Here is a 13,337-nt window from a genome sequence, read left to right as displayed (position 1 = left end):
GGTCCTACAGTTGTGGGGACAATTCCGCCAGCAGCGTGTTTGAGCTTAAAAACAGATTCTTCCCCTGAGCCTCCTGGAAGGAAGGCAGCCCTGATAACACCTTGATTTTGGCCTGGTGACAGACCCTAAGCAGAGGACCCAGTGGAGCCCACTCAAAATTCCCATCTACAGAAACTGTAAAATAATAAACATGTGTTGTTTCAAATGGCTAAATGCGTGGTAATGTATCACTGAAGCAACAAAAACATAAAAAAATAAAATAAGAGCGAAAAAGCCCCCAGATGAACAGTCTTTCTGCCTAATGATGTCCATGTGTGTTGCCTCAGCCTGCAGGGGAAGGCTTGGCCCAGCGTGAGCAGTTTCTGGGGCCCGAGTCCTAATGATATAAATGAGTCACCCAGTATGTGATAGTTTTCTGACTTATTCAGAAGTGAGTTAATAAGCAAGGTGGGCACGGGTCCTTCCTTGGTGGTACAGTGGATAAGAGTCCACCTGCCGATGCAGGGGAACATGGGTTTGATCCCTGGCCCGGGAAGATTCCACATGCTGCAGATCAACTAAGCCCGTGGGCCACAACTACTGAGCCCGCACCCTAGAACCCACAAGCCGCAACTACTGAAGCCTGTGGGCCTAGAGCCTGTGCTCCACAACAAGAGAAATCACTACAATGAGAAGCCCATGCATCGCAGCGCAGAGTGGCCCTGCTCAAAGCATCTAGAGAAAGCCCATGCACAGCAATGAAGACCCAGCGCAACCAAAAATAAAATCAATTAATTATTTTAAAAAATCAGCAAGGAAGGGAAGAGTTACAAAGTAGCAGGACAATACTATAGAGGCTAGTGATATGGTTATTATCTTGATTGTGGTGGTGGTTCCACAGATAAGTTCATATATCAAAAGTGATCAAGTTGTAAATTTAAATATGTGCCATTTACTATATGTCATTTGTATCTCAAGAATACATATAAACTATACATAAAAAATAGACATGGTGAAGACATGAAAAGACAAGTCATGGAGGGGGAGAAGATATTTGCAGAACTACTTTTGAATAAAGATGTTTTATCCAGAATATGTTTTTGAAAACTTGCAACTCAGTAATAAGCCAAAGAACCCAATAAAACTGAGAAAAAAACATTCAAACAGACACTTCACCAAGAAAGATATATGGATTGCAGATAACAATAGGAAAGCATACTCATCATTGTTAGTCATTAGGGAAATGTAAATTAAAATTGAATATTTGGTGCTTTCGAACTGGTGTTGGAGAAGACTCTTGAGAGTCTCTTGGACAGCAAGGAGATCAAACCAGCCAATCTTAAAGGGAATCAACCTAAATATTCATTGGAAGGACTGATGCTGAAGCTGAAGCTCCAATACTTTGGCCACCTGATGCAAAGAGCTGACTCATTTGAAAAGACCCAGATGCTAGGAAAGATTGAAGGCTGGAGGAGAAGGGACGCCAGAGGATAAGATCGTTGGATGGCATTACCAACTCGATAGACATGAGTTTGAGTAAACTCCAGGAGATAGTGGAGGACAGGCGAGCCTGGGGTGCTACAGTCCATGGGGTCACAAAGAGTTGGACATGACTTAGCGACTGAAAAACAGCAAGAACAAAATCACAGTAAGACACCATTATTCATCCACCTGAATGACTTTAAACAGAAGGATTAAAAATACCAAGTGCTGAGACTTCCCTAGTGGTCCAGTGGTTAAGACTCCACCTTCCAATGCAGTGGGTATAGATTTGATCCCTGGTTAGGGAACTGAAACCCCACATGCCAGTCATGCTCTGCAAATAGGGAAGCCAGTGCACCATGACAAAGACCCAACACAGCCCCAAACAAACAAACAAACAAAACAAAATGAAGAAAATAAATGAAAATCAAGTGCTGGAAAGCTTGAGAGTAACCGGACTGGGAACTCCGTGAGGGCAGGACCTGGGTTCTCTTTGTCATCATGGTGTCCCCTCATCACCCAATTCAGGGCCTGGCACAGAGCAGATGTTTGTTGACTAAGTGGACAAAATTATTTGGGAGGACATTTCTTGATGACTTCTGGGGTCCCAGAGCAATTGAACCATCTCTCCTAGGGGCTCTCCCTTTATATCTCTCTTATGATGATGCTTGCCTGAGTATTTCCATCTCAGCTTGATAATTCAAGATAATTTCATCTCAAAATACTTAATTTAATCATCACATCTTTAAAAAATCTTTGTTTTTCATTCCCCAAGTAAGGTCACTTTTATAGGTCCCAGGGTTGGGCTGTGGATATCTCTGGGAGAGTCGCTTTTCAGCCTACCACAAGAAAGATAATAAAATCTTTCTTAGAGTAGTCACCTCCTCTCAAGCCAAATTTCCCTCAGAATCCGACCCCTGTGAAAAGTGTCCTGTCTGTCTTCTTCTTCTTCTTTTTTTGCCTGCTCTATGGCCTGAAGGTATCTTAGTTTCTTGACCAGTGATCAAACTCCGTCCTCCTGCAGTGGAAACGCAGAGTTCTAACCATTGCACTGCCAGGGAAGTCCCAAAACAGGTCCTCTCTTTTCTCTCTAGATTCACTCTCTGCTCCGCTCTAGGTGGGGCTGTGTGGATTACATCCGTTGGGACTCCCTTGCCTTCTGCCTTCCAGCTGGGTTCAGGCATGGGAGGTGTTAGCAGAAAACTGGAGGGAGGAAAAGAGCAGGTGGATACTGACTCTCCTGACTAGCTCCCAGCTGAGCTGGCAGCAGTGATGGTGCAAGAATCTATGTCAGGGGACTGGAAATCACTCCCTCTCAGGTCCCTTCTGGAGGAACGGCGCCAGCTTCCGGCTGTTGGCCGGGCCAGGGGTGCTGCCCTCTGTTGGTTTCCCTTAGCTATGCACCCGCATCTTGTATAGTTGTTGCTTCAATAAATCCCTTGCCCCATCTGATCATTTGGTCTCCCTAGAGGATGGAGAGGATGGTGGCTGATCCAGTCACCTGGTCAAGCCTACGCTAGTCCTCAGCAAGAGGACAAGTGCAGGCGAGTTTAGGTCAATCAAGAATGACGTTGATGGAGGGGAGGGGGAAGAAGAATTCCGGTAGTTAGGACTCCATGTTTCCATTGTGTGGGTCACAGGTTCAATCCCTGATCCCTGATCCAGTTCCCAGAAAGCCACATGACGCGGCCAAAAATAAAAAATATATAAATTATTTTTTAAGAAAAGAGTAATGTGGGGAAGGGACTGTGCCAAAAAGAATGACCTGAGACATTTTTGTTGGGCTGCCCACAAACGTGTCTCCTTTAACCATTTTAGTGATAGGGCCTTAAGATAGAGCTTCCTCTCTTATTCGACAGTTCACACGTTAGAAAAAAAAATTTTAATGATGATAAATTGATTTAATAATGAGTCCTTATGTTATGCCAGGGATTGTGTCTTGGTACTTGACATGATTTAACACATTTAATTCCCACTACCTCCCAATGGGGGCAGGATATTATAATTTATTTTACTGATTGGAAACTAAAAACTTAACTGACTTGCCCCGGGTCATGCAGTCACTAAGTGAGCGTTGGTTGAGATTCCAAGATCTCTCTGACCTCAGAGCTCGCATTTTCAACCATGACCATCATCCTTTCTCAGACTTGAGATACTTCAGTCCATCAGATGAGATGCTAATCTCTTGGCATATATTGTTTCTAACCTATGGAAGAACCTCTTTACTTGAATACATGTCACCATCATCTCTCACCCAAACTCCCTCATCTATTCTTAGGTACTCTAGGGAGCTCTCCTCTTCTGAGGCCTGAACTTTTAGAAATATAAATCTGAGCAGTTGTATCTTTGATTAAAACTCTGCAATGACTCCCTGTGTATCTTATAGAAAAATCCAAATGCTTAAAGACTTCACAGACACCAAAGGCCCTGGTCCCAATTGGCCAGCCTAACCTCACTCCCAGCCATCCCTCTGAGGAGTTCTGGACTCCAGCACACTGGTCTTCTTTCTGTTTCTCAAACTTTAATAACCAGCATCCTCCCCAGACTGAAGTTCCTGGGAGGACAGGAGCCTGTGGCTCTGTATCCACAATATTGGCAAATAACAGGCGACTAGGAAACACCATCTGTGTAGAATGAGTGGACGACTGAATGGCTGCAGGGATGAATAAATGAACCTTTTAAAGAGAGGTATCCTTAAGTTCTTTTCTTTAAAAAAATTTTTTTTAATTTTTATTATTTATTTATTTGACTGCACTGGGTGTTAGTCGAAGCACATGGATCTTCTATCTTCGTTGGGGCATACAGGATCTTTAGATGTGGCATTCGAACTCTTAGTTGCGGCATGTGGGATCCAGTTCCCTGACCAGGGATCAAACCCGGACCCCCTGCATTGGGAGCAAGGGGTCTTAGTCACTGGACCACCAAGGTAGTCCCCTTAAGTTATTTTCAGATGAAGAAATCTAGAGGCCAGGCAAGGTAAATATATTATGACAAGTCACTTAGCAGATAAATATCCCATCTGGCTATCAAATTCAGGTCCAAGTTCAAAGTCAGGCTTCCTCCACTCTCCCTGTCTCAGAATGATTGCTCTCACTAGTAAGTATAACACCACTTAATAAATGAAAATGAACTGACACCAGGAGAAAAGAATACCACCAGAGACATGGGGTTTGCAAACATGGGGACACACAAATAGCAGAACCCAGAGTATTATAACTGTGAACTTTGACATCTGTGATTCCCAGATCCCTCAGAGAATGAGACTTGCTTGGGTGGGGAGAGCCAAGAGTGACAGACTCATAGAATCTCCCAAAGACATTGAAGTTTCAAATCAGAGGACCAGCCCTATAATGGTTAGAGGAACCCACGCAATTATGTACGACTGGTTTCTGGTATGTGGGGGTCAGTGACCAAAGCAACCCAGCAGTCAAGTCTTCTACTGACCACCCGAGATGATATTCTGTGGCTGTGCATCCCACAGAAATGGATGCATCCAGGGAATGTGTTCTAGTCTTGGGGAAGAACTAGTGTCTCTTGCACCCACTGTGGGTGGGTCAAGGTTCAGTCGATGGTGGCAGAGAAGCCATCTGCTGGTGTTCTACCCACTCCAGTATTCTTGCCTGGAGAATTCCAGGACAGATGTGCCTGGTGGGCTACAGTCCATGGGGTCGCAAAGAATTGGACACAACTGAGTAACTAGCACTTATTTGGGGCTTCCCATGTGGCACTAGTGGTAAAGAACCAACCTGCCAATGCAGGAGACTTAAGAGATGCAGGTTCGATCACTGGGTTGGGAAGATCCCCTGGGGGAGGGCATGGCAACCCACTTCAGAGTTGTTGCCTGGAGAATCCCATGGACAGAGGAGCCTGGTGGGCTACAGTCCATGGGGTCGCAAAGAGTCAGACACAACTGAATTGACTTAGCAGCACAGTAACAGTAAGGCAAACTCCATCAATAGATGCTAAAACAAATGGGTCAGAGTTTGAGAAGTAATAGGGATTTACATGGTATCAAAGTCTACCCACATCCTTATTTACTCCAAAAAGAAAAATAGTAACTGTACAGTGGAGAAACTTGGCAGGCACCATCTGAAAAAATAAAAATAAAAAAAACAAGAAGTCATTAAATTCTGGAGGATATCTTATCTTAGAACATAGCTCTACTTGCACTGACTACCTCTCAAATATACAATAGTTACATGTGATCTGGAGACCATACTGAACAGCTCAGCTTAAATGGATCTCACTGTTCGAGATTTCTCATCCTATATAGTAATAAATGTTCTCATTATTAAGGCATTTTTAGTTAATATTACTTTACTTAGAATGCATCCTAGGAAATTCCCTGGTGGTTCAGTGGTTAAGGCTCTGTGCATCCAATGCAAGGGGTGCGAGTTTGATCCCTGATTGGGGAACTAAGGTCCTACATGCTGAGTCATGGCTAAAAAAAAAACCAAAAAACTAATAATAATAAAAATTTAAATAAAATAAATTTTAAAAAAGGGGTTTAAAAAAGAATGCTTTCTAGTGACAGTGTCACACCATCACATAGGTACTGTGGGAGGATCAATAATGTCCCCCAAAGACGCCAACCTCCCATCCCTGACCTATGAATAAATCCTATTACACATGCAGGTGTAATTAAAGGATCTGAAGATGTAATTAAGATTTATGGACTTTGAAATAGAGAGATTATCCTGGATTCCCTGAGTAGACTCAATCTACACACAAGTTCTTAAAAGCAGAGAAATTTCTCAGGCTGAAGGTAGAAGAGAAATGTGGAAAAGGGAGAAATGAGAGGGACTGCAAGCATAAGAAGGATTTGACTCAGGACTGTTGACTCTGAGATCTAGGGTCCTTGTTAACGGACCAAGAGCTAAGGATGGGCCATCACAGCAAAGGAAATGGAACCTTAGTTTGACAACCATAAGGAACAGAATCCTGCCAAAAACCTAAATGAGTTTGAAAGGGGATCCTTTCCTGAGCCTCTGAAACTATCCAGCCAGCCACACTTTGACTTAGCCTGTGAGACCCACAGCAAAGAAACTACCCAAGCCCACCCAGATTCCTGACCTGTATAAGTGTGAGATAATGAATTTGTATTCTGTGGAGTCATTCAATTTGTGAGAATTTGTTGTGGCAGCAAAAGTAAAAAATAAAAAAATTTACATACACAAACACAGAGACCCACACCGGAGGAAGCATCATTTTTTCATTGTTTATTTGTACACTTTTTATAAAAAGTAGAAAAATAAACATACTGGGTCTGAGTTTGGAAAATGTCATCCATAAATAAAGAAATAATTATTTGGAGGTAATAAATTAAAAAAACGGGTTTTGATGCGTAAAAAAATATCTAAGAAGGAAAGACAGGTTGCAGGCGGGTCTCCAGGGTCAGACACACTGGTCTCCAATGGCAACACATTTCAGGTCCTGGGTGAGGAGGCGGAAGAGGTTGAACATCACAGAGGCTTCGAGGCAGTGCTGGGACTCCTGAGGGGAGAGAGGGATGGCTCAGTATCTCCCACGCCTGGGATCCCAGCTGCCCCAGACTTCAGTTTGGCTTCTCCGCTCACTCACCTTCTTCTGGGCCTCCTGGAGCCGGTGCAGCCAGTGGTGGAGGCGGCCCCGGGGCCTGGGGCCTGCTGTGGGCTGAGCTGGGACCTGTGGGCAGAGGAGAGAGGGGTGAGGCTGTGAGGCGGAGCCGGGGACCGAGGGGGACGTCCGGGTGGTCAGAGCCCAGACCCGGCCAGGGGCCCCAGCACTCACACAGGCCTGGAGCTTGGAGTGGATGTGCCGCAGCGTGAGAAGGGGCCGCTCCAGGCTGTGGCCCAGGGATGAGTTAGCCATGGCCTCCAGGACCGTCAGTGTCAGGGCCAGCTCTGCCTTCAGAGCCACGGGGCACTCCCACACCTGAGGAGGAGGCAGAAGACATGTGAGAGCTGCACGTGAGAGAGGGACAGGTGAGGGGACAGGTGAGGGGGACAGGTGAGGGGACAGGTGAGGGGCAGGTGAGGGGACAGGTGAGGGGCAGGTGAGGGACAGGTGAGGGGGGCAGGTGAGGGGGACAGGTGAGGGACAGGTGAGGGGGCAGGTGAGGGGACAGGTGAGGGGGACAGGTGAGGGGGCAGGTGAGGGGACAGGTGAGGGGCAGGTGAGGGGACAGGTGAGGGGGCAGGTGAGGGGACAGGTGAGGGGGCAGGTGAGGGGGCAGGTGAGGGGGACAGGTGAGGGGGACAGGTGAGGGGGACAGGTGAGGGGACAGGTGAGGGACAGGTGAGGGGACAGGTGAGGGGCAGGTGAGGGGACAGGGGAAGGGAAAGTCAGGGTCAGGTGAGAGACACAGTCCGCGTGGTTGGCTGAGGGGAAGCGCAGGGGAGGACAGGGAGAGAAGGACACGCGAGAGGAGGGAGGGGCACCTGCAGAGCCAGAGCGGGTGAGGGCAGGTGGGCCTGACTCTCCCAACTCACCTGCAGGTGCTTCAGGTCCCGGGTCCTGGGGAACAGGCGGGCGCTGCAGTCCCAGTCCTTCTGCAGGAGCGAGTCCTCCTAGAGAGCAAGGGCAAGGTCAGATCACAGCGGGAGGGACGGAGGGGGACCCCAGGGAGACCCGAGGATGGCCAACAACAGGAGGGGAGGTGAACGTCCCAAAGGATGGTAGAGGCTCATCCAGGGCAGGACAGACGCTCGCCCACTGCGGGGAGCGGGGAGGCCAGCCCCGTGAAGGGAGGGCAGGCCCGCCTGCAGCCCAGGTCATCTAGGAGCCCACAGGAGGGGGCTGGGGGCTCACCCACTGCAGGAGGGGTGGGGGGACTCACAAAGGCATCCTTGGCCGTCTTGAAGGCCTGCAGCTCTTGCGGGGACAGAGACTTGAACTCGGCCATGTGGCAGCCCCTGGCAGGTGGGACGGCCCTGGAGGCAGAGGGCACGGGAGCTGCCCCTGTCCTGCTCAGCGCCGCGGTCAGCAGCATCAGCACCAGCACCAGCGTGCAGCCCGGGGCCATGTCTGCTTCAGGAAGGATAGAAAGGGGAGGGGAGGAGGGCGTCAGGCAGGGAGGGTGCAGGCTGTGGGGAGGCGAGGGTCCCAGACAATGATGTGGGGGCTCACCCAGCTTCATTCCTGCTCTCTGGTCTCTGTCCGAACGGGGCATCAAGTGTCCACTCTGAGGCTGTTGCCTGGGATCTCAGTCTTGTCTGGCGTCTCTGACTTCAGCCTCCTCTTCTGGATCTCAGCTCGTTGCTCCGTTTGTGTCTCTGAACTTCCAGCTCCGTCTGAGGTGTAACTGCTGCCTGAGCTCCATGGTGCAGCTTTTAGCCTGTGCAGCCGGGCAATCCCAGCTGATGTTCGAAAAGTGAAAACACAGGTAGTGGCTGACAGTGGCCACCAGGGGAGACCCGGGCTGGGAAAGCCCAGAGCAGGGCGGAGCCAGTGAGCCAGGTGAGCAATTGAGCGAAAGATAAAATGACATCGATTCATGCTCACTTCGAATGAGTAATAAAGTAATGAGTGAGTAATGAAGACAAAATCAGGACAGGGATAGCTTCAGCTCCACAAGGGGTGGGGAAGGTTCTCCTGCAGGGACCAGGCTGATTTAGGACTGGAGAAGGCAATGGCAACCCACTCCAGTATTCTTGCCTGGAAAATCCCATGGACAGAGGAGCCTGGTAGGCTGCAGCCCATGGGGTCACGAAGAGTCGGTCACGACTCAGTGACTTCACTTTCACTTTTCACTTTCATGCATTGAAGAAGGAAATGGCAACCCACTCCAGTGTTCTTGCCTGGAGAATCCCAGGGACGGCGGAGCCTGTTGGGCTGCCGTCTATGGGGTCGCACAGAGTCAGGCACGACTGAAGCGACTTAGCAGCAGCAGCAGCAGCAGCAGGGGAGGGGACAGAGGGATTTTCTCATTTGCAGATGCCCCAATGCAGGAAGTAGAAGGAAAAGGCACCTGTAGGAGGTGTTACCATGAACAACCTGGACCTTCCAAGAGGGAGGCTGTTCAGAGGATGGGAGAAGATCCAGGGGTGATGTTTAGGGTGTGGAGAGGAGGTCAGAAAGGCAAAAACACTCTGGAACTAAGAGAGGAGACCAGCTCCTCCCCACCTGGTACTGATATCGACAGAATAAGAGGGGAGGGGCGGAGTCTGCACTAACCTGTTCTCTGATTGTCAGGCACAGGAATAGGAGGATCTGTTATGAAATTGGAGTGTGACCAAGACTTCAGGGAAATCAACTGGGTTTGAGAAAAATGACTTCATTCATTCACTAAGTAATTACTCACCCCCTCCCTCACTTTGGGTCAGACCCTTTTAAGGCGCCAGGAAGAGATCATTAAAAAAAATAAAAGGCATAAAACTATGCTTCATGGAGTTTTTTTGTTTTGTTTTTTTGTTACAAGTAAAAGGTACCAGAGAGTATGGGATGGGGGATTAGGCATGTGGGATGTATTATGTCAGATAACATCAGATAATGAAAATGAAAGAAATGAACCAGGGTTGAGAGGAGAGTGGAAGGGAAAGTTTGCATTAAATAAGGTAATGAAATGACCCTTGAGGGCAGACCTAAAGGAAGTGAGGGAAGGAGCGCTGTGGAGATCTGAGAGGGAGTCTTCTAAGAAAAGGAAACAGTGCAAAAGGAAAAGAGAGAGAAACTCCTCCTTTTGTGAGCCTGTCTATGTCTCTGCTGCAATGTGGTCTAGAATACTCGTGGTAGCACCAAAGACATCCATACTTTAATCTACATTTCAAATACAGAAGATGGGGTGGGGTGGGGGACCCAGCGAGGTTAAGAAAGTTGTTCACGGTTACACAGCAAATAACCAGTGAGGGCAGGATATGAACTGAATTTTGTCTGAAACCAGAAAATAGCCACTGCACTCAACAGCCCCAGTGTAGTTAGATCTCCTGGACTTGGAGGGAGCTGGATTTTTTTCAATAGAAGGTGTGGAGTCCTTTTGACTCTTCCTCCCACCCCCTCTTCCCTTCATTCGTAATTCCAGGGAGAGGGTGGACCAAAGTCTTCAGCTGGGGATATCTTTGAACACTAATGCATAATAAAGATTCCAAAGCAACCGCAGGGATGTGCCCAAGGCACCTACCAGCATTCTGGTTCAGTCAGTTCAGTTCAGTTCAGTCACTCAGTTGTATCCGACTCTTTGCGACCCCATGAATCGCAGCACACCAGGCCTCCCTGTCCATCACCAACTCCCAGAGTTTACTCAAACTCATGCCCATCGAGTCGGTGATGCCATCCAGCCATCTCATCCTCTGTTGTCCCCTTCTCCTCCTGCCCCCAATCCCTCCCAGCATCAGGGTCTTTTCCAATGAGTCAACTCTTTGCATGAGGTGGCCAAAGTATTGGAGTTTCAGCTTCAGCATCAGTCCTTCCAATGAACACCCAGGACTGATCTCCTTGAAGATGGACTGGTTGGATCTCCTTGCAGTCCAAGGGACTCTCAAGAGTCTTCTCCAACACCATAGTTCAAAAGCATCAATTTTTTGGTGCTCAGCTTTCTTCACAGTCCAACTCTCACATCCATATATGACCACTGGAAAAACCATAGCCTTGACCAGACGGACCTTTGTTGGCAAAGTAATGTCTCTGCTTTTTAATATGCTATCTAGGTTTGTCATAACTTTCCTTCCAAGGAGTAAGCGTCTTTTAATTTCATGGCTGCAATCACCATCTGCAGTGATTTTGGAGACCAAAAAAATAAAGTCTGACACTGTTTCCACTGTTTCCCCATCTATTTCCCATGAGGTGATGGGACCAGATGCCATGATCTTAGTTTTCTGAATGGTAAGCTTTAAGTCAACTTTTTCACTCTCCTCTTTCACTTTCATCAAGAGGCTTTTCAGTTCCTCCTCACTTTCTGCCATAAGGGTGGTGTCGCCTGCATATCTGAGGTTATTGATATTTCTCCTGGCAATCTTGATTCCAGCTTGTGCTTCTTCCAGCCCAGCGTTTCTCCTGATGTACTCTGCATATAAGTTAAATAAGCAGGGTGACAATATACAGCCTTGACATACTCCTTTTCCTATTTGGAACCAGTTTGTTGTTCCATGTCCAGTTCTAACTGTTGCTTCCTGATCTGTATACAGGTTTCTCAAGAGGCAGGTCAGGAGGTCTGGTATTCCCATCTCCTTCAGAATTTTCCACAGTTTATTGTGATCCGCACAGTCGAAGGCTTTGGCGTAGTCAATAAAGCAGAAATAGATGTTTTTCTAGAACTCTTTTGCTTTTTTGATGATCAAGGGATATTGGCAATTTGATCTCTGGTTCCTCTGCCTTTTCTAAAACCAGCTTGAACATCTGGAAGTTCTTGGTTCATGATTGCTGAAGCCTGGCTTGGAGAATTTTGAGCATTACCTTACTAGCGTGTGAGATGAGTGCAATTGTGCGGTAGTTTGAGCATTCTTTGGCATTGCCTTTCTTAGGGATTGGAATGAAAACTGACCTTTTCCAGTCCTGCGGCCACTACTGAGTTTTCCAAATTTGCTGGCATATTGAGTGCAGCACTTTCACAGCGTCATCTTTCAGGATTTGAAATAGCTCAACTGGAATTCCATCACATCCACTAGCTTTGTTCGTAGTGATGCTTTCTAAGGCCCACTTGACTTCACATTCCAGGATCTCTGGCTCTAGGTGAGTGGTCACACCATTGTGATTATCTGGGTTGTGAAGATCTTTTTTGTACAGTTCTTCTGTGTATCCTTGCCACCTCTTCTTAATATCTTCTTCTTCTGTTAGGTCCATACCATTTCTGTCCTTTATTGAGCCCATCTTTGCATGAAATGTTCCCTTGGTATCTCTAATTTTCTTGAAGAGATCTCTAGTCTTTCCCATTCTGATGTTTTCCTCTATTTCTTTGCATTGATCGCCGAGGAAGGCTTTCTTATCTCCCCTGGCTATTCTTTGGAACTCTGCATTCAAATGGGAATATCTTTCCTTTTTTCCTTTGCTTTTCACTTCTTTTCATTTCACAGCTATTTGTAAGGCCTCCTCAGACAACCATTTTGCCTTTTTGCATTTCTTTTCCATGGGGATGGTCTTGATCCCTGTCTCTTGTACAAAGTCACAAACCTCCGTCCATAGTTCATCAGGCTCTTTGTCTATCAGATCTAGTCCCTTAAATCGGTTTCTCACTTCCACTGTATAGTCATAAGGGATTTGATTTAGGTCATACCTGAATGGTCTAGTGGTTATCCCTAGTTTTTTCAGTTTAAGTCTGAATTTGGCAATAAGGAGTTCATGATCTGAGCTATAGTCAGCTCCCGGTCTTGTTTTTGCTGATTGTATAGAGCTTCTACATCTGTGTTCTGGTTACTTCTGTCAGTTGCAGGGACTTTATATCAGGGGAGGAGACATTGCTAAAAGGAATCCTGAAAATTGACAAGATACCTCAAAATTCTTAAACATCATAGTGCTTCTCTTACAAAGGAAGTTCAGGGGAGTTCACTTTGGTAAGAAAGTGAAAGTGTTAGTCCAGTCACATCTGACTCTTTTTGAACTCTTGAACTGTAGTTCACCAGGCTCCTCTGTCCATGGGATTCTCCAGGCAACAATACTGGAGTGGGTTGCCATTTCCTCCCCCAGGGGATCTTGCTGACCTAGGGATTGAACCCAGGTCTCTTCCGTTGCAGGCAGATTCTTTACACTCTGAGACACCAGGTAGGAACCTGGGAGCTGGAGTCAAAGATTCTGGGATTCAAACCAGGCTCTGACCATCATTGGTTGTGTGACCTTGGGAAACAGGCCTGTTCCCAAGCTATCCATAAAAATTGTTCATCCAGAGGTTCAGACTTTTTTTTTTTGCCCCACAACGGGACAAATAGGATCTTAATTCTCCAACTGGAGATCTATCTCAAGCCCCCTGC

General features: G+C 47.0%; 1 protein-coding gene across 1 annotated transcript; it reads right to left on the bottom strand.

Moving 5' to 3' along the window:
* Positions 1 to 6,855: 6,855 nt before the first annotated feature.
* LOC136158766 (interferon lambda-3-like) lies at positions 6,856 to 8,464 on the bottom strand. Its single transcript, XM_065920584.1, has 5 exons — positions 8,279 to 8,464; positions 7,932 to 8,009; positions 7,231 to 7,374; positions 7,042 to 7,125; positions 6,856 to 6,954 (listed from the first exon to the last, which is right to left on the bottom strand). Exons 1-5 carry the CDS (start codon positions 8,462 to 8,464, stop codon positions 6,856 to 6,858), a joined length of 591 nt encoding a protein of 196 aa, XP_065776656.1.
* Positions 8,465 to 13,337: the final 4,873 nt, after the last annotated feature.

This window comes from Muntiacus reevesi, chromosome 2 (genome assembly GCF_963930625.1).
Source record: "Muntiacus reevesi chromosome 2, mMunRee1.1, whole genome shotgun sequence".
Taxonomy (NCBI): domain Eukaryota; kingdom Metazoa; phylum Chordata; class Mammalia; order Artiodactyla; family Cervidae; genus Muntiacus; species Muntiacus reevesi.
Note: the sequence above shows the minus strand (reverse complement) of the source record. Positions and strands in the feature narration are given on the sequence as shown.